We start from the raw sequence: 24,629 nt of genomic DNA on the forward strand, positions 1-24,629 counted from the left end.
CCAGCACATGAAATTGCAGCATTCCTCGGACCAGATAAGTCACAGGCCCTCCCGATGTTCCATGCATACACAGGGTGTGACACAGTCTCGTCATTTAATACACGGGGCAAGAATACAGCCTGGGATACCTGGAAAGTATTTGACGAATTGACGCCAGCGTTAGTTCATCTCTCCACGGGGACAGCAGACATCTCTGATGACGTTGTGGCAGTGCTCGAGCGGTTCACCATTCTTCTCTACGATCGCACCAGCAATCTCGTCAACATAGACGAAGCTCGACAGGCACTCTTCACGAAGAAAGGACGAGCCATGCAAGCTATTCCCCCTACCAGAGGAGCCCTGGTACAACAAATCAAGAGGGCTGTGTACACGGGTGGCCACTGCTGGGGAAACATGCTCAAGGTTGTTATGGATCTGCCCTCACCTGGGGATTGGGGATGGATCGATCCCCACAACTGGAAACCCCTGTGGTCCATGCTTCCTGAAGCCAGCATTTCATCAAGGGAGCTGATTTGTTGTAAATGCAAAAAGGGTTGCAAGGGACGATGCAAGTGCAAACAAGCTAGTTTGAAATGTACCGCTTTGTGCCAGTGTGGTGGAGAAAATTGTGACGTATAAACAAGATCAAACTGGAACTATCTAGTAATATAAGTTACCGTTACAGTGCTTGGTGGGTTAATTGACATTGCTGGCAACACAAATGCAAATTGTGGTCATTTGGAGAATACAATTATGGCATATATGTGTATCTAGAGTCATTTCATTAGAACATAAAGAAGCATTTGTGTCGTCCGGTAAAAAATAATCGCGGTCAAAACGACCATTTTGTAAAATGGCCGCCATGGCTACCATAGGACGTTTTCGCGGTGGGTCCATATCTGGAATTATTCATTAGGTTATTATCTATGACTGTGCCAAATTTCATGCTTGTACGTCTAAACCCACAATTCTTATGATGGATACACCTATCTGCCTGACTATTAGACAATGAAGAATGAATAAAAAAATAGATAAAGCATGTGGCGGCCGATAGACCAGCCACCAGCGTTCAATGGGTTAACATACTCTACTTATCCTCTGTGGTGGACTTTTTGTGGTATAATGGTGCCTATGTATCATGTGACGTGACAGTGGTGCCTTTTCCTTGAGTGCAATGGACTTTTGAAAGACGTGGTGCTTTTGTATCTCGTGGAGCAGCAGTGTTGTGTTTCTGCAGGTGAGAAGGGAGCTCAGGCCGATAATTTTGAGAGTCTGACTAGCAACACAAGTATCCGAAAAAAATCTCTCAAGGTGTGTTATTGACAGCAGCACAAGGACACAGAAAAAGTGTGCTTTGAAATGAAAATTGCTTCTTTTCCTTTGTGGTTTAGTTACCCGTTTCTGTGTAACCTTTGCCAATGCATATGTAAATCATAGCGATCCTGAAACACAAGACTTCTTGATCATTCAAACTCAAAACAAAATGACTTCCTTATATTGGATCTAATGGATGAAAGCTCACCGAGTTTGGAATTTTTGAATTTTTGAATTTTGGAAATTTAGAAAGTGTGTGTGGTGTATTCCATGATCCTGATGGTTGAAGATTTTTTTGGGGGGTGCGGGAAAGACCGGAGTGTCGATTATCAAGCTATATTGACTTTGTTTCATTTGGGCAGGGTCAAGCGAAAGAGGCTGAGCAGGTAAAAGAGGTTGAAAATAAGAAGGGAAAGAACGGCGAGTCAAAACGTGCTCCATCATCAGAAAAGAAGAAAGAGCCTTTGGCTGCCCACTTGGTGAAGGATCAGGATGTGGTGCTTCCAACAAAAGTGGGCACGGAACCTCTGGCCAAGGCAAATGCCACTCCGCTGCAACCTGTGGTTAGTTGGTGAATCACAGGGGCATTGTGATGACAATGGGAACACAGCAGGGATAAAACGCTAATATGATCCCATGTTCAGGTCTGCCAACTCGGATTTGAAAGGCATTTTGGAGGGTTGAACGTGGCTCCGCATTGTAAGAAAAACTAGTCTTGTCAGCAGGGAGATAGCCATGTTGCCCAGGGGTAAATATGGTATCCGAATTTCTTCTCTAAATGTGTATATGAGAGATGGTATGCTTCAGGCTTTCGTTTAACGGTCATTTTATAAAAAGTTATCGGTAAAGTTATAAAAGCTTTATATACCCTGGGACCTTGCTATTCGCGTGGGATACGTTCCTGGAACATCCGCGAAACCGCAAATAGCGGGGCATTGTTTCAATGGAAAAAGGGGGGGGATAGGTTCCTGAGTCGTGAAAATCCGTGAATAGAGAGGAACAAACGATCTCTGCCGTGGCAAAATCCGCGAATGGTGAGGCAAATCCCGTGAATGTCGACGATAATCCACGAAGGTCGATTATAATCCACGAAGGTCGATGAAAATCCCAGAAACGGCGAGGCAATCCCGCAAATGTTGGCGATAATCCCACAAATAGCGAGGCAAATCACGCGAATGTCGGTAATAATCCCGGAAATGGCGAGACAAATCACATGAATGTCGATGAAAATCCGTGAATGTATGCCGTGCCAGTTTCAATGGGGGGAAACAGAGACAGTTAATTGCACTAATAGATACTGAGGAGTGCTTTCATTCTGTTCAGTAACTCGCGGGGATGACGTGTTATGCAGCTGGTGGAACATACCACGAAGCTCTCAATTATAGTGAGGCTAAAATTCACGGCCGCGAATGCCATGGAAACGCAAATCACACAGCAGTGAATGTAGAAGCCGGGCATGCTTGCAGCTCGTAGATGTCCAGGATGTCCAGCTGCTTTATGCATGGCTGTTGAAAGATGGGTTTTATAAATGTGTCAAGCTGGCGGCTCGTGAAAGTTTTTTTTTTTTTGCGTCCCTGAAAAACCACGAATTTGCAGAACACGGCCGTGAATAGAAAAAAATATACCGCGATTTTGCAGAACACGCCGCAAATAGAAAAAAACCCGCGAATTCACGGGACACTTTTCCGTGAATAGAGAAACAGGTCGCATTTTATCACCCGCGAATAGCGGAACCGCGAATATCGTGGTCCGACTGTATTTGATGAGAAGTGTATTGTGCTTGCATTCTATAAGTAGCTAAATAAATCAAGTAAAGAATGAGTGGTCAGAATGTGTTTTATGGTTAACTTATCAAAGGTACAGTCTAGGAATTTGGGGTTATAAAGGTCAAAGGTCAAAAATGTGAAAAAACGTGAAAAGGTCAAAAGTTATAAAATAAAACCTTTGCTTACATTCTAATGGGTTGCTAGTTTATGATTGCAAGTCAAAGAAATACATTAGGGGATGGAACTGAAACTTATAAACGAAAGTTGAAACAAACAGCGAGAATGATATTGTTGTAGCTGTTCTCATGTTGCACATCGTTAACAACAGAGCCAGTTTAAGTTATCATGTTACGTTAGCATCTTTCCTTTTTGATGCATTGATTGCATTTTTTGGGATTAGTAACGATTGTGTAATCGGCTGATTGAGAGATGGTGATTCTATGTCTGATCTTTGTTCAATTCCCGACTTGACGATAAATGCAGTACTGCACAATATCACTGTCGTTTTTTTAAAGCTTTAAATAGATGATAGCCACCCATGGACTGTTGTACTGCAGAGTGACAATGAGGATAGGATCTCAAAGTGTGTAGTAAAATACTTAAATGGCTCAGCGTGCCAAACAGCCTCCAATAGTCCAGTCTCGCACCCGCCTTCTCGTGGTGAGGTTGCTTTTCATTAATGGGTGTGGAGGTGTAAAGCAAATTGCTGGCACCTTGATACCAGAACTGCTTCGGACAGATGGGGGCTCGTTAGCCTTTGTAAGCAACTCATCTATGAGAAGGAAATTCTGAAACCAAATACACCGCTGCCTTGTGTTTCAGGTTTTGAAATCAAAGGCTAAGGCTTTAACTGGGTAATCCTTCTTGAAGGTGGTGGCCTTTGCATTCGTTAACCCGTGGGTCACCTTTGGGCATGGGTGACTACCCCACTTTAGCCTCCTGATTAGGGTTATGTGAAGCTATGGGATCAGTTGGTGGATGGCAATGCATGCAGGCAGCTGGCATAAATTGCCAGTAATGGCTGCATGGCCTTGATGCTAGGCAGAGGATTCTCTTATGGGGAACAATGGCTGGGATCACCTGTCTAGTATAGACACTGCCCGGTAGAAGGCAACGGCAAACCACTTCTGTACATGCCACGAAAACAATCACGATCAGAAATCTAAGATCTATGGTACCGGATGATGAACCCATTCTCCCCTCCCCCCCTCCCAAGTTTGGAAGCATCCAAATGGCTACCGGACGAGATCAAAGCATTTGATGAGTAGAACTAGCCGTTATGACAGGACTGGATCAAACCTGCATGGAAATCCCGTTGTTGAGGTCACCAGAACTGAAAGTCAAACTTTGAGCTTCTCAAATGTTCACATGATTGGAACATGGAATGTATTCTGCAGATTCGGTGATTTTCTGCTTCCAACAAACCTGAATTCCATATCAGAAATTAAATTCCGTGTTGTGTTCTCTCTAAGCCTCTTCCGCTGACTATTCCAAAGGGGGCGAGTCCAAACAAGCCTCACCCCGCTGAGTGTCTCTGATTCGTCAATGTGTGTGTCTGTCGGCGCAAGGAAGCCTGCTGTGAAGTGGGTGAAACATCGCCTGAGACCGGGTCTGCTTTTGCTTATTTGCTTAGATTTGCGGAGTAGATCTAGTTTTACTTTCTGGTTGTAAGTGCCTTTCTTTCTTTCAAAATAAACAAATAAATAAATATATCTATACCAGTAAAAAGCCCGTCAAAAATGACAGGTTGGAACAGTTTATTCGACGAGCATGCCAAAGTCTGAAGCCTCGGCCTAGTGTCAGGTGTGATTATATCTTCTTTATTTATTAGATATCATACGGATGTAAATGAACACTCGTTTTACTATGCGCACGTTGCCTATCATGTGCAGCGAATTTGACCTCCCTGCGCCTTGTATTTATTGTTTGTTTGTTTCAACGCTTCTGTACACCGCCCTTGAGGCTCAGTTTGCAGGCCACCGTCTACAATTCCAATAGAACAGACATAATTACTCTTTTATGGAAAATGTTTTTCGAGTTTGTTTTATCCTCAAAAATAGACCGTAGTGTACACACATTCGTGTTAAAAGATTGGCCTTCAAAACCTGCCCTTATGAAGGGGGATGGACATCTGTACAGACACACAAACTGACATTGTGTTTTATCTGATATATGTATATTATATGCATATGATAGAACTTGGGTAGGTGGAGTGGGTTGGGGAAGGAAAGAGTGCTGTTAGAGGAATAAGAAGGAAGTTTTGGTTGTGGGTCGTGGGTAGTTTGATGGAGCCACGGGGGTGTGCGGAGAAGCACCTTGAGATGCAAGAAGGGAAGCTAATTATCAACACAAAGGCTTTGAATGCCAGGACGTGAAGCTGTTCACACCAGGAGCGATGCTAAATATCCTGATCCATGTTTATAATTTTGCTTAATGAAACGGAGTTCTTTCCATGTTATTCGCTTCAATGCTCATTTTATTTGTGCATGTGACGTATGCATTGGGAAGATGTCCTTACTGAAATGAGCAATCGTTTATTGAACAAATGAACAACATTCTTTTCAGTTGAGAAAAACGAACTTGGCTTTGTTGTGCCGGTAATTTTTCGGCGTGCTGCTTTATTAAACCTGCTGAAACATTGGGATTTTCTCGCACTGCACATGTTATATGCATGCGTTTAATGGGGTGTTATTACAATGGGAGGTTTCCAGTGTGCACACTTTAGAAATTAGATGTGGATTGATTTATCCCATGCCTTTTCTATAGCGTCTCGGGGACTGCCAAAACAGTTTCCTGGGCAAGGAAGTACACTGGGGTGTTCACCATTGCCTTTCTGGTGCGGTTGTAGTCAGGGAAGGAATTTGGAGTTTGTCCAGGGTTCCAGCGACATTCGTTTATCGTCTTTCTGAAAGAGAGCTTGGGTCTAGGGCTGGCAGGATAGCCTAGAAGTATGCACACTCACCTATGGACCACCTAGCCTGGGTTAGAATCAGACCCAGCTATAAAATGGTCATCCAGATGTTTTTGTAGGCAGGATGATTCATTGGTGTGTGTGCCATTTCTCTGATGGACTTAAACTGGACGTTTTTTCTGCCTGCATTAGTTAGTCGACATTAAAGTTCACACGGCATCGTTTACAAAGAATAGGTGAGCTATTGCACTTTCCTTGGCCAAATTGCAATCTGCAGGGGGCATTGCATCAGTGGCAAAGCTGCACCCCTGCAAATTATGCTACCGACGGCCATGTGCTGCATATGAAAGAGCAAAAGAACTTTGTGGCCTTTAACAGCTGGAAATAGTGGCTAACTACACCAAATATTTGACCCATCCTCTCCCAGCTTAATGTCATGTACAACGGACGGTGGGCACACTCATTGATGTAATTCCCTGTTTTTGAAACACCAGAGCAACAGTTTAATAGTTGGGTCTAGAATCAAACCCACACGAGACCGCTCCAAGTTAAGTCCATTAACTCTGAGCTGTCATTGCAGCCCAGATTCGCATATACGAGGCCTTCAAGGTTTATGTGGAGTACCTTTTGTTTTATAACCTGTAAAAACAATAGTTAATTGTTGAAATTTTGTACAATGTTTTATCTGCCGTTCAGGAGAAGTTTTTCCAAGAAGTGACATCAATGGCAGTCTCAGTATTGGCTGCTGCAAGCATTCTCAGGAAAACTAACAGAGTGGCCAAATATAGTTATGTGTACTGTGGGGGCAGAGGCGTATCATTAAGTTCCTTGTGAAGGAAAACTCATCACTCTTCCTTCTTTTTATCAATGACCTTCTTTCTTCTACAAATAACCAAATGCAACAAATCATGACTCAACATTACATTCCTCCATGTTTTTCCCATCTGCCTCATCTTCCCTCACTCGATCTACATCTCGTTTGATCACAGCCACCACTTTAAATTTGGATTTGGACAAGATTTCCCAGTAGTGCAAATGTAATCAGGTTAAGTTTAATGCTTATAAAACTCAATTTCTTCCCATCTCTCTCTCTAAATTCCTCTCAACTCTCCAAACTCCTTTGAAAGCTCCACAATTACACCATGTGATACAATAAACCTACTAGGTATTACCCTAACATCAAATTCATCCTGGAAACCATTCATTACGCAAATAGCTAAGTCTGCCTCGAAGAAACTAGGAGTCCTGTTCAGATGTTGAAGATTCTTCTCTTCTCAACAGTTGCTTCAACTATATAAAGGATTGATCTGTCCTTGTATAGAGTACTGCTCTCACATCTGGGGAGGTTCTAGCTCCACATATTTACTGGACAGAATTGAATCCAAAGTAATCCGACTTTTCAACTCTCCCAATCTCTCCTCAAAACTCGACCCGCTAAAATTACGCCGCAAAGTTGGCTCTCTTTCTCTATTCTACAGTTATTTCTTTGGTTTCTGCTCCCAAGAACTTCCTGCTTGTGTACATCTGCCATTGGCGAGACCATGGAATACTCGACAAGCCATTACATCACATGATTATTGTGTGACCATTGACAACTCAAGGGTGCGCCGTTATGATGTTTGTTTCTTCCCCTCCACTGCCAAACTCTGGAACTCTTTACCTTCCCATGTCTTTCCAAACACTTACCACCTTCCCCTTTTAAAAAAGCAGATTTTCTACTTCCTTAAAAACTCTTAAACTGTACTCACTTTCTTCACTTTTCTATCCATGCAGTTCTTTTATTTAAGGCCTGGCCTCGATGAGGACTATGTAGTCTGTGACTGGAGCCTTTCAACATGAAATAACACCTGAATTTAATAGGAGACAGACTGCACATTTTGATGATGCATCTCTTTCACATCTTTAGTGTTTCAAAGTTGCACTGAGTTCACAATTGTCCGTGAATTGTAAAGCGAAATTGAGCATTCTCACTTCCAAACGTCTGCTGTCACTCAGGCAAGCATCTTGAACAACCAATTTTGGACAATCGTCGGACTACTATATGTGAAATTGCAGGAGAATTGGATGTCGGTGTTGGAGATGAAACTATCATTCATCTCGCTTGCAATTCAGTGTTTTGTTCAAGGTGGGTGACGATGGATGCATGACCATTGCAACAGAGCTCCTGGGACATCAGGTAGATGATTCCTTGAAGGAGATTGTGACGTGATGATATATGGGTTCTTCATTTTACGTCGGTCGTAGTGAGACAGCATGGGTGGAGACTTTCGTCCCCACCATCAAAACAATGAAGTTTCAGCCATTATCCAGAAAGCTTATGGCCAGAATATATTGATGGCCTTAACAGTTTAACTCGTGCGGGATTTCTTGATCGTGGGGAAATGATCAATTCACAGTGTCGCAGTGCCATCTGAGAAGCAATACGCAGATGATGACGGCCTGGTTTCTATCTCAGGACATCATTATACTGTACAAGGATGCTCGCTGTCAATGTAGTGTGACTTATTCTATCCTTAGCAGAGATGGGTTCGAAAATTCGAAATGATCCTGCACACAGTCTAGATCCGTCACCTTGTGAGTTTAATATCTTCGCACACCAGCTGTGTGGCATTAGGTTTATGAACGACGAAGATGTCAAAGTGCCCGTCCTGAAATGCCTGTGAAGTGTGAACCCATTCCAAAGATTTGTGTGCAGATGGCGTCAATAAACTAACGCTTTGACAGGACGAGTGTTTACATGTAGCAAGGGATTACCTTGAGAAATAGGTAAAGTTTCCTCAACTTCCGTATATTGTACCTTTTAATTTTCTAGAGAAAGAAGAGCAAGGTTCACATCAACCTTGAACTATTCTCGTAAATGCTCCCATTGCACGGTAACTGAACACTTGCCATGAATAAACGTTTTGGATTTGTATTGAGAGGGAAAGCGAGATTGCTACGTTTGAATATCATGAATGAAGCACATCTCCAGAAAGAGGGTATTCAACTTTTTCCTGATGGAACAGGAAGACCGTGATGACCGGTGATGAGATGCACTGCTGCTGGAATGAAATATACTGCTTGGATTTTGATTGATTTCCTGGTCAGGTTGCGATTTGAATCTTTGACGACAGCAAAATCCTGTAACGACAAAAAAAAATCTCGATGCAAGTTAAGAAAGAAACAATTTGTTCAATCCCAGATCCAAAAAGATGAACGTCAGGATTTGCGAATTAATTGACCTCAATATGAAATAATTGCATCAGCAGGTGGAACCAATCACGGGCAGTGAAGATTTTTTGACATTACGTGGATTAATTGTTTCTCCAGCTCTGTTGCAAACTTCATGACAAGGGCAAAGTGGTTGCCATTTTTCCTGAGCCGCAGAGTTAGTGTTCCGTGTGTGTGTGTGTGTGTGTGTGTGTGTGTGTGTGCGCGCAGTTTTTTGGGTACGAAATGGATCACAAGCTCGTTCACCTTTCGGGAACAGACAAGACATTGTTTCCTGTCGGTGGAGGAGAGATCCATGTAAAGACCACGCACTTTGTAAAGGGTGAGCAATACAAAATTAATCTAATTCCTTTCAGTCTGTACTTTGGCTGCACACCTCTGTACGAATGCAACAAGGTAAAAACACAACAACAACAACAAAAATGATCTGTTATCCTCATCTATACCGTCTTGTTATCATCGCATGATTTCAGTGGGTTAGGCCTTCCACATCTATCTATAATTCCAGTAATCTCTGTGTGTTTGTTTGTACGTTTGTACGTTTGTACGTTTGTCTGTGACCGCTGTTTCTCGACAACCACGGGTCCGATATACTTTAAACTTGCCAGGTATATTGCTGGGGACCCGAGGATGTGCCTTTTCAAGGTTTCATATTAATCGGACAATTACTTACCGAGCTATGGCGATTTAGCCGTTCGCCGTTTGCTTTGGCGTTGCGAATGGACCAAACCATTGCATGTAAATAGAGGGGGGGGGGTTCTGTGGTCGTTGCGAATGGACCAAACCATTCATGTAAATAGAGGGGGGGGGGGGTTCTGTGGTCGTTACTGCCACGTGGTTTCAAAGTTTTTTTTTGTTGTTGTTGTTTGCACGCATGTTTTTTTGCACCCACGTACGGGCACGCCCTAGGATGTTTACACACACACACCCCTACACAAATTTTTTTTTTTTTTTTTTTTTGGCAAGGAACGGGCACCCACGTACGGGCACGTCCTAGCTTATATATAGTACGGGCATGCCCTAGTATACATAAATTGAGAAAACGAAGGTTGAGAAGATGCAGGATATCATAGAAGAGGGAGGGTCTAGCTCTAGACTCGAGAGGAATTGAGATCCAGGTGAGGTTGGGGAGTAGGGGGTAGAGTTGGGGTCAGGTCACTAGGTTTGTGTGCACAAGTTCACCTTCAGTCTCTTTCTGGTTATTTCACAGGCTTGACAACGTGTAACTATTGTGGGTATGGAAACATGTCCTAAAACGAAGTGGCATAGCCAGTGGGTGGAGGGTGATCGCCCTCCCATTTCCCCAAATGACTGTTTTAAGCGGAAAACCGAGCTTAAATACTCGTAGGTAAATGTATGATGTATGGTCATGGCCAAAAATGATAATAAAAATAAATATATGTGCACGGGAAGCGCAGGGCATTCCTAAAACGGGCAAATCAAAAAGTTGGAAAATCCTCGAGGTCTTTAAGTTTGTGTGGCCCAGTTAGCCTTCAGTCGCCTATTGGTTATACCAACCTGATTCCAAGTAAGTAGTGTCCGTATAAAAACAGGTTAAAAAAAAAAATTGGGGGGAATGTTTTGGGGAATTCTTTTTTTGTTTTTTTTGAGCCCCATGTTACCCCAACCCTGGTTGTTCGGAATATGAGCCATGCTTAGCAGATTTTACCCTGAGCTTCTCATTACAAGTCCAGGTTCTGATGTATTGTTTGATTTTCCCCTGGAGCTTGTACTTCCGGCAACTGTAGATCTCTTTAATACCAGGCCACAGCTTAGTCGCATTCCAACTTGCTTCCGACCTCATCATCAATTGCTCTGGGCAACATGTGGTTACAATCGATGACAAACTTAATTTTCGTATCTTGACGTTGTCGATCCACAGTATCGACATGGCTCTTTTTATTTATTTTCCTCCATTTCTTTTCCTGAACAACTACAGGGGACACAACAGTGCAAATGTGCACACGAGTAGACGGTCATTGCTTTACCATCCACACTCGAATCATCGGGTCTACAGAGGAGCTGCCTGGCATTGCAGGTTTGCACAGTTTCTCTTTTACTTGGAAAGTCTGGTGTTGATAAAGATTTAAAACCTTGTTTTGATGGTGCCTACTTTATAATTTGCAAATATACCAAAATCTACTGGTCCTCGAGGATGTCACAGTGTCACAGGTCTAATAAATCTTATCAATATGACGTGATCCTGTCGGAGGATCTCTTGGGTTCATTGAACTGGTTTAGAATACCTATGCATGTGATCTACTGCAGGTATCTATTTTTCCATTGGTATATTTATTGAGTATTCACATAGGGTGGGGGTGTGGGACCAAAGTGATTAAATAAAGGTGTCCCAAAAAATGTCAACAACATTTGAGAGTTGGCGTCAGTGTTGGGACTTGTTGCATTTCAAAGCCGACACAAGACCTTACAGTCTATACAATGATAAGGTTGACCTCTGGGCAAAATCAAACGCAACTAGAACGGCACTCGGTGGAGCGCATACCTCCGCCAGGCTGAACACTTTATGTTTTGTATCCCACTGATAGTCCGGATCTGGATTCGGACCTGAACCAACATCTAATCGGCTTGTTCTTGTCACCCAACCAACTTATCCCCCAAGTTTAGTCATAAATCGTCCATAACTTTTTCAAACATCATGTTATATATCGCTTTTCTCCTGATCTCTCAATGGTGAAGAATCACTTAAAAATTAAATAATTCTCGTAACCGAATCCATGTTCAGATCTTTACCAAAATCGAATCGATTCGTCCTCGTCACACACCCAATCGATTCACCAAGTTTCGTCCAAATCCGTCCACAACGTTTTTGTTTTGAGGTATCCTGCCATGTATCGTTTTTGGCCCTATCTCTCAATGGTGAAGAATCACTAAAAAAAAATTGTACTTGCCGGATCCGAATCCGGATCTTCACCAAAATCTAATCCTTCTGTCCTTGTCACATACACTATCTTTCGGATCTTCACCTCCCTGCCAAATTTCGGCCGAATCCGTCCACAACTTTTCACCCCTCAGCCCAATGGCCTAAGGGGTATTGTCGTCACGGGCGTCGTCCGGGCGGGCGGGTGTCCGGGCGTCCGTCAACTTTTGGTTTCCGTCAATTTCAAGCAGGACGGCTTGTCCGATTAAATCCATTTTTGCAGTGTGTGTTGGGGTTGAGTAGAGGAAGGTTCCTTTCGAAAATGGGCACGCTGCTATTTTCAATATGGCCGCCACGGTAGCCATCTTGAAATTGGTTTCCGTCAATTTCGAGCAGAACGGCTTGTCCGATGAAATCCATTTTTGCAGTGTGTGTTGGGGTTGAGTAGAGGATGCTTCCTGGGCGCGCTGCGATTTTCAATATGGCCGCCACGGCAGCTATCTTGAAATTGGTTTCCGTCAATTTCGAGCAGAACGGCTTGTCTGATTAAATCCGTGTTTGCAGTGTGTGTTGGGGTTGAGTAGAGGAAGGTTCCTTTTGAAAATGGGCGCGCTGCGATTTTCAATATGGCCACCACGGTAACCATCTTGAAATTGGTTTCCGTCAATTTCGAGCAGAACGGCTTGTCCGATTAAATCCATGTTTGCAGTGTGTGTTGGGGTTGAGTAGAGGAAGGTGCCTTTTGAAAATGGGCGCGCTGCGATTTTCAATATGGCCGCCATGGCAGCCATCTTGAAATTGGTTTCCGTCAATTTCGAGCAGAACAGCTTGTCCGATTAAATCCATTTTTGCAGTGTGTGTTGAGGTTGAGTAGAGGAAGGTTCATGGGCACGCCGCGATTTTCAATATAGCCGCCACGGCAGCCATCTTGAAATTGGTTTCCGTCAATTTCGAGCAGAATGGCTTGTCCGATTAAATCCAATTTTGCAGTGTGTGTTGGGGTTGAGTAGAGGAAGGTGCCTTTCGAAAATGGGCGTGCGTCGATTTTCAATATGGCCGCCACAGCAGCCATCTTGAAATTGGTTTCCGTCAATTTCGAGCAGATCGACTTGTCCGATTAAATCCATTTTTGCAGTGTGTGTTGGGGTTGAGTAGAGGAAGGTTCATGGGTGTGAAATGGGTTAATGGGCTAATGGACGAAAATTTCATTACTTTCAGTTCCTACTCAGTGTACAACTTCGCTTCAAATAACAAATTATCATCAATGCTTCCTTTCACCATGCATAGGCTGAGGGGTTACGCCCGCTTTGCGGTGCTATTTATTGAGATATCTTGTTCACAGACAGACCGACACACAAACAAACATGAAAAATCACTCATAGAGCGACACTTGGCAAAACAGAACAAAGTAGAATGGCACTCAGAAGAGCATCATTTTGACCTCAAAAATAATTAGTGGTTGAATTCAGTGACCTGATATGCAAATCGTCTTCAAAGTTTAAGTTAATCGGATGAAAATTGACAATTTTAGAAATTTGGCCTATGTTGACCTTTAGGCTTATGTTGATCTCAAAAATAGTTGGTGGTTGAATTCAGTTCGCTGATATGAAAATCCCATTCAAATTTCAAGTCAATCGGATGAAAATTAAGGATTTTGGAAATTTGAAAAAAGTGGTTGACCTTTGGCCTATGTTGACCTTGTGACCTATGTTGATCTCAAAAATAGTTGGTGATTGAATTCAGGTCGCTGATATGTTAATCCTATTCAAATTGAAAGGCAATCGGATGAAAATTGAGGATTTTAGAAATTTGAAAAGATTGTTGCCCTTTTGGCCTATGTTGACCTTTTGACCGATGTTGATCTCCAAAATAGTTTGTGGTTGAATTCAGTTCGCTTATATGAAAATCCTATTCAAATTTCAAGTTATTCAGATGAAAATTGAGGATTTTAGAAATTTTGAAAAATGTGGTTGACCTTTGGCCTATGTTGACCTTTTGACCTCAAAATATCTCGGATTTTGTCGGACTAGGAACGCAAATATAAGTGAGCGGACAGACAAACACATACACAAACCGGACTTGTCAAAAAAAGTTTTTTTTGCCTAGGAACAAACAGACAAACGGATAGACAGGGGAATACCTAACCTCCATCCACCTTCGGTGGCGGAGGTAATTACACAGTGACACTAATTACCACTTTTCAAATTGTGGTTTCATTTTTTTAGGACACGCTTATTGAGAAAGCCAGAGAGAGAGAGAGAGAGAGAGAGAGAGAGAGAGAGAGAGAGAGAGAGAGAGAGAGAGAGAGAGAGAGAGAGAGAGAGAGAGAGAGAGAGAGAGAGAGAGAGATAGAGAGATAGAGAGATAGAGAGATAGAGAGATAGAGAGATAGAGAGATAGATTATGGAGATTGAGGTGGAAAGAGAAAGAGATTAAAAAAGGGAAAAGAGTTAATGAGTCATTGGAGGGAAGAAGGGAAGAGGTGTAATATTGGGTGAATGGGTGGGAAAGAATTTCTGTATGTTATAAATACGTAATATTGGGTCTGGTGTGTTACCTTCTAGAATAGAATAACAAGTTGGTGGATTTTATTTATTTTCCATTCGAAAATTTATCGGTGGATTGATGTGTCCACCCACATTTCAGTCTCGTCTGCCGACATTACTTGGTGGACGTTAAAGATCCCATGGTGTCCATGGAGAGTATCGCCGACACCCTGACCAAATTCCAAATTCCAGTAATTTGATTGAAATTGATCAACAACAGGTATACTCTTGCGTATATGACTTCCCACTGATTGCAGAACCCCTTGTGGACGAGATGCAACCATCGGTGCAGCCTGAACTATTCTCCGTGGTTTTGGCTGATGGAATTGTTCTGTCCTTCGGTGAATCCAGAGGTCACTGCGAAACGGAAGGTGATTGTGAATAATGGATACGGCCGCGGGGATGTGTGATGGGTAATCCTGTGCAAACTTCCAAATCGTGATCAGTGATGCAGGTTTTCCCAACCAATAGTATACTGCATTGCATTATTACTGACCTCATGGTTTGGTATTTGCTCTGATATGCATTGTCAGCTGTGAGACCTTATATAGACAGGTGTGTGCCTTTCCAAATCATGTCCAATCAATTGAATTTACCACAGGTGGACTCCAATCAAGGTGTAGAAACATCTCAAAGATGATCAAGAGAAATGGGAGGCACCTGAGCTAAATTTCAAGTGTCACAGCAAAGGGTCTGAATACTTATATTATGTCAATGTGATATTTCAGTTTTTTCTTTTTAATAAATTTGCAAAACTTTCTAAAATCCTGTTTTCTCTTTGTCATTATGGGGTATTGAGTGTAGATTGATGAGGGAAAAGATGAATTTAAACGATTTCAGCATAAGGCTGCAACATAACAAAATGTGAAAAAGGTGAAGGGGTTTGAATACTTTCTGAATGCACTGTACCTGTTCTGTTTTTTTAACACATCGAGAATATATTTAAATTTTTTCTGCCATGAACATAATTTCTTGTTTTTTATTTGCTACCGAACAGGGCTGGTAGGATATTCGAGAAGTATACCCTTGCCTCTTCTGAATTCCTGAGCATGGGTTTGAATCCTGGTCCGGCTATAAGCTGTCACGCTTCTGCTTTGTAAGCAAGGCAAGGCCTCCATATGTGTGCCATCTCTCGGATGGACAATTTCTCTGACTCTCTGGAAAATCCCCCTTTATCGATTTACTGATTATTCCACCCAATGCTGTGACATCCCTCATCCTTCAGATAGGGAGGTCCTTCCCTCTCCTCAGACCTGAAACAAGATGGTCCAGCGCTTGGAATACGTCTTTCAATCCTGAGAAATCGCACACACTCAGTATCTCTCACCAAAAGGAATGGATGGCAAAGCCTCCCATATACTTAACAATCCTGATGGGGAAGTTGTCATTCAAACCCCTTGGGTATCACTATCAGCCATGATCTTTATTGGACAAACCACATTGAAAAGTTGGCCTTCAAAGCCAGCTTCCGACTGGGCATCCTCCATCGTACAAAGCCCTTCCTTGGCACACCTGAACTCCTATCCACCTACAAGGCCTTCATCTGCAGCTTGATGGAGTACTGCTCTCCCCTCTGGGTTCGTTCCCCTGCCTCACATCTTGCTCAGTTTGACGCTGTGGAAACCAAAACTTTCAAGATCATTGGAATGTCCTGTGATGAAGCTGAATCTATGGGTTTATCACTTTCCCATCACAGACATGTCAGTTTTTTTGATATCTTCTACTGCCTCCTTTGTGGTCTTGCACCGTCTGCTCTTTCCGTGCTTTGAACCCCCTCCGCAGGTTTCTTCAGGGCGCATGCGCTCCAACAGCAACCCTTTTCTGGTGAAACTCCCAAAATACTGAATTACTGTTCACCTCCACTCATTTCTTCCTCTCTTTTCACACCTGCGGAATCAACTTCCACATTCTCTTCAGTCATTCTTACCTCCAAGTCTTTAAGACAGCCGTTCACCACCATCTCAGATCCCAAACCATTATATTTTCTACCCCCATTAACCCTTCTCCCACTCCCAAATCCACCTCCCTCCAAGCTTTCAATTCTTCCTTTCCAAGACCTCATCCAAACTTTCTATCCTTCCTTGCCGAGACCCTCTGCTTGTTATTCACCCCCTGCATCCTCCATACCCCTCATTCTTCCCTACAGCCATTGCTGGTCCAAGTCTCCCTCTATGTTGTCCTTCAACCCTGCTATTGGTGTTTCCCCCTCTCTCCGCTGTTCCTTTTGTTCTGTTGCTTCCTGATCCATTCAGTTCTGCCAGGATTGCATATAAAATGGGTATCCAGTCTGCCAGCATTAGTTGGTGGACGTTAAAGATTTCTTCGTAAAAAGCAGTCGAGCTGTCGCAGGCACCCTGACCAAATTCAAAATTCCTGCTTTCATCTACAGTGGGTACGGTGTCAGCAGCGTAGCTGTGCCACCAGTAAATGATGCTACTCGCAGCCATGTGCCGCATACGGAATCAAAATTTGCTGCCCATGCCTTTGCTGTCTACAGCGTTATATTTTCCCATGATGGATAACTTAGTGTTTGTGCTACAGGTTCCACCAATCCCCTATCCACTCAGAATTCTTCACCATCTCACACATCCTTGAAGGTACAAATTTACTTGACCGATTGGCCAGTGATTGCTAAAGATAAAGATGTGTATTATTGGTGATTGTGTGGCTTGTCTGAGTCCAGTTCAGCATTTCTTAAATCACTGATTTTCTTCTTCTCCCCTCCATCTCTCCCTCGCCCCCCCCCCCCCCCAAAATGTGACATTTCAACTCTAATATTTAAAAGCTTAATGTTTTTCTTACAGCTAACCTACTCTGCATAAACCAGAATCAGGAAGGTTCTCTGGTTTGGAAAGGAAATACTGTTTGGGCTCAATCTAGATAATATCACGGTCATTGCATCACGTCTTCGATCTGCTCATAGCGCTTTATACTTGTGTTGTTGCAGCTTGTTTTGTCAATGTCCTATCAGATGTAAGGTCATGCATGTCTTAGTCGAATGTTACGAGTACGCATTATGATATGAGTATGCTCATATTTTAAGTCGATTAAAATGGCCTTTCTTCAACACAAAAGCCCGATGTTAATGGGGTTGGCACCAACCCGGAAGTCCCGTGTGCACTCACGTATTTCAGGTGGTATAAACCACAAAAGACAATGCAAAATGTTCCAACAATACTGTCTAGACACTGCATACATCACGGTCGGACAGAGAGAGAAATTTATCAGGTTGGAGGTGAAGGAGATAAGGCAGGGAAATAGATCTGTGCACCTGGATGGAGTAGTGGTGACCTGCGATGGTAGTTTGGAGGCAGAAATACGCAACACAAGTAGTTGCGAATGCATGGAGGAAAGTGGAGGGTTTGATGGTGGACAGGAAGATATAGAGGAAGTTGAAAGGGAAACACCTGAGGTTGTGTGTAATGCCGGCATACATATTTGGTCTGGAGACACTTGCACTGACAGAGCAGCAGCAACAGAGAATGCATGTCTGCAAGAACAACTCGTCGGTCAGGAGGATTGTGAGACTGAAGAGGGTAGATAGAAGGAGGATGGACAAACGTAGGGACGGGATCAGTGTGCAGATGAGCTTGATGGAGAATTGGAAAAGAGCCGGCTGAAATGGGCAGGACACCTTTTGTATTTTGCAAGAGCAAAGCTCATGGTAGAGCAACGTAGAACTGTCAGCGGGACAAACATCAAGAGAATGAATGAAGAGGAAAAGCGGAGAGGAAGGAGGAGAGGAAGCATTGACACCAGCAAGTTGTTGATAGTTTGTCGTTTAAGGTGTTTCACCACAAGCTTTAGCTTTTTGGAAATACCCCTATACCCTGTGTCACAAATATGAATTCTTATTTGTTTTTACTTACCCTCATACATAGTATGGAAAAAAAGAAATCGCTCATTCCTTCATTCAAGTAAAATGGTGGAGTTAAGAAAGGTTCGTGGGAGGTCTTGGGGTCATAATTGGGGATGACGAGCGATGTCGGTGCACTGCTAGCTTGAAGTCCTGGAGGGAAGATTGAGACAAAACTGCTTCTGGAATTTGGTTCTATTGACGGGGAAGCGGGGAATAAAAGAGTTGAGGTTGGCGGTCAGCCTGGATGTTGGAAGTTTAACCAGGAAGGTCTTACTGGAATAACGCATACATCCTGGAGTTGCTGCGCGGAGGGGACAGGGAGCAGACTGAGCAATGTGGAAGAATAGACGGGAGAAAACAGGCAGAGAAATTTCTTGTCCGTTTATTCCGCCACTCTTCCCTCGTGCGAATGGAAGGAGACAGACTTCCAAAGAGAACAGATGTTTTGGAAGAGCAAGGCAGGAAAAGGCATAGATTGTGATTGAGATGAGAGGATCGTGTGAAGAAGGCCGTCAGAAAGGAGGAGGTGGCTGGAGAGTGGAGATCGAGAGATGTCTTAGTACCGTCGGCCTTTACCACATATAAAGGGGTTTTGAGGAATAACTAAAGAACGAAGGTGTCCATTATTTCGAAATACCTTGACAGTCCATGGACCATTTCGTGCAGATAGAGATTGGTTCGGTATGGCTGACAAGTCTTTTGGCAGATCTGCTCTCGGTTGCATGTGATTATTCCATCTCGGTGAGCAGGCAATGTTGTGGATTAATGCTGTTTTTTCCTGTCCGATACATGATTGGATGGGTAATTGAAGGATAGATGAATGTAAACAGGAGTCCATGAGAAAAAAGAACTCCCAACCGTTGAACAAAGGCCGCCAAAAAATGCTTCCTTGATTCTAAAATGTTTGGATGCTATATCGAGCAAAGCTCATTGATTTTGAGGAATCCGATGGTGGAGAAGAACATTCGACAGACTTGTGAAAGCCAGACAGAGCCTTGGTGTGTTCCAGGACGCAGATCAAACTAAGAACATGGTGTTTGTTTCTCAGTGTGTGTGCGTTGGCGGAAAAAACAAAAAACAAAAACCAATCCCCAATTATTTGGACGTTTCACATTGCCGTTTGTCTTTGGTGCGGTCAGAAACTCAATGTCTTAACATTGAAAGGATACGAGCTGGAAATTTGGAGTCAGAGGCTGTAATTGAAATCTATTCCTGACCAGGCCGAGAAATCTCATTTCCATTTATTCCACCATTTTACACCATGTGGGGCACCCAGGTTCCCCCTATGGAATCGATGATATAAATGGATAAACTGAATGTGTCTTCCTCCCTGGTTGTGCTTGTCTGATGTCCCTGAACAGAATGAATTGAATGGAAGTGAAGCAAAAAACACTTCCTCCCTCACTCTCAGCCTGTGCTGTCCTAATGGCCTCACTCTGAACTTCCAAACATACGTGCCTCCAGGTATGGTAGCTGGTCAATGTGGCGGTGCCTTTGGGGGGGAGTGAGGGGTATTATAGGGGATGGTGCAGCAGGAAGAGGGAATTGTGGGATTGGGTTGGAGGGAGGTTCGATGGCTTGTAAACTATATTTTTCATTCAACTTGATGGTCATTTGCAAAAATTATGTTGAAGTTTCAATTACGCTGCACGTTCACTGAAATGATAGGTGCGTAAATAATTTGTGCTCCACGGAATGATTATGCGGGTAATTGCAGACCACTGGATTTTAATTTCCGAGAATATTTGTAGTCATTAACGGAAAGTTATTTTGCTCTTGCATCGTTGAACTTTCGTCCAGAGGCATGCACACTCGGGTTTGAACCCCTGACCCAGATATGAACCACCGCCCTGGTGTTTTGCATGCAGGGTGATGTATCAATGGGTGCGCCGTCCCAATTAGACATTAAGCTGGCTATCTCTTCTACCAGCATTAATTGCTGGACGTTGAAGACGCCACCGTGTCTTTCCTTTTTTTTTTGTATACAAGATCGAGACTCGTGTAAGAGGTAGCACATTAAACACACATTAGCACATAAAACACGAAAAACATAAATGGACACATAAAACAACAAGAAAAAGAGTAATCAGAGATTGCAAACCCTCGCCAAGATGTATTTTCAGTGGTTTTTAAGGCTTTTGTGTTTTTTTTTTGTTTTGTTTGTTTTTTTTGTTTTTTTTGTTTTTGTATACAAGATCGAGGCTCGTGAAAGAGCGAACATTAATCACACAGAAAGACAAACAGACACATAAAACAAATAACATCGGGAGCGGTAGACAAGATGGGGAGAGAGGGGGAAGGACCCCGCCCCCCCGCCCCGTGTCCGTGTTAAAACAAATATGGCGGCCGAACCACGTGACCAATGACGTCATCATTATTTTTTTTCTAAACTAATTTATTCCTAGATTATGCATCTCGAAATTTCATCTTGATCGGATGAAGTTTTGTACTTGTCGAATTATGACGTCATAATGGAGGCACCTATGACATCATCATTGACATATTTTATTCCTCAAGGAGAGTTCTTTACAATGAGCCATGTCTCAATTTTTTCTATTTAGTGCTTTCGGAGATATAGAGGTGCAAATTTTTCGATTTTTCCAAGATGGCGGCCGAACCATGTGACCTATGAGGTCATAATTATCATTAAAAAAAGTATACAGGTGGAGTTGCACCTATGGTGAAAATTTCCTATCAATCGGACCAAGGGTTGCAGAGAAAATCATATTTATTCTGTGCGGACAAACAAACAAACAGACAGACAAACAAACGGATTCAAATGCAATACCCTCTCCTCTGGCGAGGGTAATAAAGGGAGGGGGAGACAAGATGGGGAGAGAGAGGGAAGCACACAAGCACAACAGTAGAGAACATGGACATCGGGAGATCTGTGGAAGGGAGAGGGATTGGGGGGAGGAGGGGGAGGGGATGCACGGTACAAACCAAATTGACACTACAAGGAATTTCAGGAATAAAGTCGGAGATTGAAAGATGTGGATTTGGGGTGTATTAACTTTCATGAAAAGTTGGCGAGTTATCGCCGGCACCATGTACAAATTGCAATTTCTTGCCGCCATCAATCGATCGGAGTGACGACCCGTCCAGGATCGCAACCTTTGCCAAGGAAATTGTTTCGGCAGAACCAATGCTCTACATAGAGAGGCATGGCATGGCGCATGATGATGATCGTTGAACGTTGTCTCTGCACGAATAAGCAGATTGTTTTGTTTCTCAAGCGGCAATATTCTTAACGATGGTTTATTGATTGTATTCTGTTATTTAATTACCTCACTTAATTTGCTGATTATGTAATTAAAATCAACGACGATGAAAATACATTACACAACTTAAAGCTTATGCAGGCGTATTTCTCATGGCCTTGAGATTAATTTAAGAGCATAAATTATTGGGATTGTCATAATATTAGGGAATAATAATATACAATTGAATAAATAAACAAGAGGACGTCATGCGGAGCACGATACTTGCAAAATCCCCCCTTCCCCAAGAAAAAAATTCCATTGATACAGCAAATTGTCCATTTCATCAAGACTAAAATTGACAATCTTGATCAAAGCATGGGTCAACAGGAAGAAAAGTGACGATTTTTCAGATGAATAATGATGATTTTGGAAGGTTGACCTTGAGCTGACCTTTGACCTCAAAAATATTTGGTTTCCCAATTTAGTGACTCAATGTGCAAATGCTGTTCAATTTTCAAGTCAATCGGTTGAGAATTGATGGCTTCTTAGATGAAAATTGATGATTTTTAAATTTGACCTTGAGTTTACCTTTGACCTTTTGACCTCAAAAATAGTTAATTTCCCAATTTAGTGACTATATATGCAAATGCTATTCAATTTTCAAGTCAATTGGATTTAAAATGGCGATTTTAGAAATTTGACCTCCAGATGACCTTTGACCTCAAAATCAACAGGCTTCTCAATTGGGACGACCTATACAACTTGGTAAAGTTTTGTGACGATCGGTTTAGAATGGTGACCTGTAGGCCGGTGACAAACAAACAGACACAAACAGACGGAACCACAAACGCAACCGACCAATTTTCTTGAAAAACCTTCGATTTTGCAAGTAACAATACAATTGTGAAAGTATCACCCAGTATAAACTACAGAAGCACCACGCTGTACATCATACGGTACAACCTGCACATGCAGCCTGCGGTGGCGGCCCAAACGACACGCATCATTATCAGAACTGTGGAGATCCCAGGCAATTATGTGTGTGCTTGTGTGCAGGAGGGGAAAATGAAAAGCCGGAGATGCTGGTGAGGCAGGAAGGTGGACCGCGGGAGCACCTGGAGTCCCAGGTTTCAAACTGCGTTTTCTCCTACGGTCCAGGTCCTCAAGCCAAAGAGACGTCGCGCTTGGTTACTGGGCAGGGCGCCGTCATTCGCTCCTTTTCAAACAAGTCCACGCAGGTACATGTTCGGTGGGAGGGAGGGGGATTTCGGCACCTTGCATTGTGTGTCGCATGTGTGTTGAATGTACTTCTCACAAGGCCTGTCAGAAGATTCCCATCAAATTGAGAAATGCATTGACCTTTGTAATATCGCTTTATCTTTTTATGATCTTACCTTCACTTTTTCTGAAGCAAGTTGGTTCACCTGCAGGCTCTTTTCGCTGATGGAACAACCACATACCATCCACCGATGGAGGACCAAACGATTATTGGATTCTCAGACGTGGGCCTTGATCTTATGCATGGAAAAGACTGCAACACCACAGAAGTCTGCACAAGTAACTTGGATTATACAGGGATCAATAAGTTGTCGGAATTACTAGGTTGGAAATTGGTAGATGGAATATTTTAGATACGACAAAATGGAAAATGACTAATTGTTCATAATAGTTGTAGTCTGATAGATTCTATATGGGAATATTGGAGAATCATTTCATCAAATCGGCCCCAGTAAGTCCAATCCTCCTCTTCTTCTTCCTCCCTTGGGATTTCCTTTAAAGCCTGCAGAAAAAAAAAACTTTTTCGGAAGTTTACCGCCGTTGATGCACCGTCTTCTACATCACATTATTTAATCGCATGATTAGAGATTTAACATGTTAAATTATTTCTTCCTTCCTGTTTGTGTCCTTCATGTATGACATCTCTAAAAACAGTGTTTCTTGTTTGGAATACAAAGAACCACCTTCAGAGGCCATTTTTCCCCACAGAGCAGGGGTTGGCCTTTTTTGGGCACCGTGGTCCCCTTTTCGAAGCAATGTTTTATGGCCGGATGCCCTTCCTGCCGCCAACCCTGTTAATCGCCTCTTGCGACACACAGGGTACTACAATTTGAACTGGTACTCAATTTGCGGACCTCAGAAGGATGACAGGCTGAGTCAACCCCCCTGGCATCAATTAAACGATTGACCAGGATTCGAACCCAGGATCCTAGGATCCCAGGCCGGCACCCTAACCGCTAAGCCAACACCAGGCTTGTTTCCTGTTTGGAATGATTTTCAATTTTGTTTGACTGCTAGACAGACAGACTAAACCGATTGACCTACTCTGTGCGCATTAGGGTGGCCCTTAAACGGGGTGAAAATTTTGCAATGTTAATTCGAATCTTCTCATGGACTGAATGTGATCCATTTCGGATAGAAATACCGCAGTCAAAATTTCATACAAGTCTGTTTATATTTAGAGGTAGTCCAGGAACCTTCAAGAATCTAGATTTTATATATATTTAATTTTTTTTATATTTTATATTTCTAGTCCATAGATGTGATAATTATTCATAAGCATGTTTTATCAAACGGTGTTTATTTATTTCTGTGATACATACTGTATTAACTGTGATATGTGTTTTTAGTGTTACGTGACCTCAATCACATGGCCTACAGGGGGAAATGTTCAAGGGTACTGGACTGCCTCTAAATATTTATGCATTTAGCTGACATTTGGCCTGGTTTGTCCTTAGGGCATATGGACCAGTTGTAGAGGGTGAGCGCTTAATATTTCAAACTTTCAAAAATAAGGGCCACCCTCGCTCGGGCCGACATTCCGTATAATTTCCTAAATTCCGAGCCAAAGTACTGCTAAACTGCATGTTCCTGTTCCGATTCATGTTCCGATTGGTGCTCCGATTGCTGCTCTACAGTGTCCTTTATGTTCTGCAGTGTTTGAACCTTGGATCCTAGCATCGTGA

The 24,629-nt window shown here is 42.8% G+C and overlaps 1 protein-coding gene and 1 long non-coding RNA gene across 2 annotated transcripts; both read left to right on the forward strand.

The window, feature by feature from the left end:
* Window positions 1-1,217: 1,217 nt before the first annotated feature.
* On the forward strand, window positions 1,218-9,419 carry LOC144888893 (uncharacterized). The gene is made up of 3 exons (XR_013621455.1): window positions 1,218-1,290; window positions 1,656-1,856; window positions 9,391-9,419. It is a non-coding gene; the product is annotated as an uncharacterized LOC144888893 (long non-coding RNA).
* LOC137439365 (uncharacterized) lies at window positions 9,414-24,629 on the forward strand. Its single transcript, XM_078767999.1, has 8 exons — window positions 9,414-9,502; window positions 11,120-11,218; window positions 14,862-14,975; window positions 17,146-17,201; window positions 19,825-19,927; window positions 22,723-22,904; window positions 23,097-23,223; window positions 24,601-24,629. Exons 2-8 carry the CDS (start codon window positions 11,137-11,139, stop codon window positions 24,627-24,629), a joined length of 693 nt encoding a protein of 230 aa, XP_078624125.1. The 5' UTR covers window positions 9,414-9,502; window positions 11,120-11,136.

The sequence above is a fragment of the Myxine glutinosa genome, chromosome 14 (genome assembly GCF_964187855.1).
Source record: "Myxine glutinosa chromosome 14, kmMyxGlut1.1, whole genome shotgun sequence".
NCBI classification, from domain to species: Eukaryota; Metazoa; Chordata; class Myxini; order Myxiniformes; family Myxinidae; genus Myxine; species Myxine glutinosa.

What these genes read in the sequence shown, in the direction of transcription:
- LOC137439365 (XM_078767999.1), top strand. Translation starts at nt 11,137, where the DNA reads ATGTGCACACGAGTAGACGGTCATTGCTTTACCATCCACACTCGAATC. An exon ending in GGAGCTGCCTGGCATTGCAG is followed by an intron (nt 11,219 to 14,861) that starts GTTTGCACAGTT and finishes CACTGATTGCAG; the next exon opens with AACCCCTTGTGGACGAGATG. An exon ending in CACCACAGAAGTCTGCACAA is followed by an intron (nt 23,224 to 24,600) that starts GTAACTTGGATT and finishes TATGTTCTGCAG; the next exon opens with TGTTTGAACCTTGGATCCTA.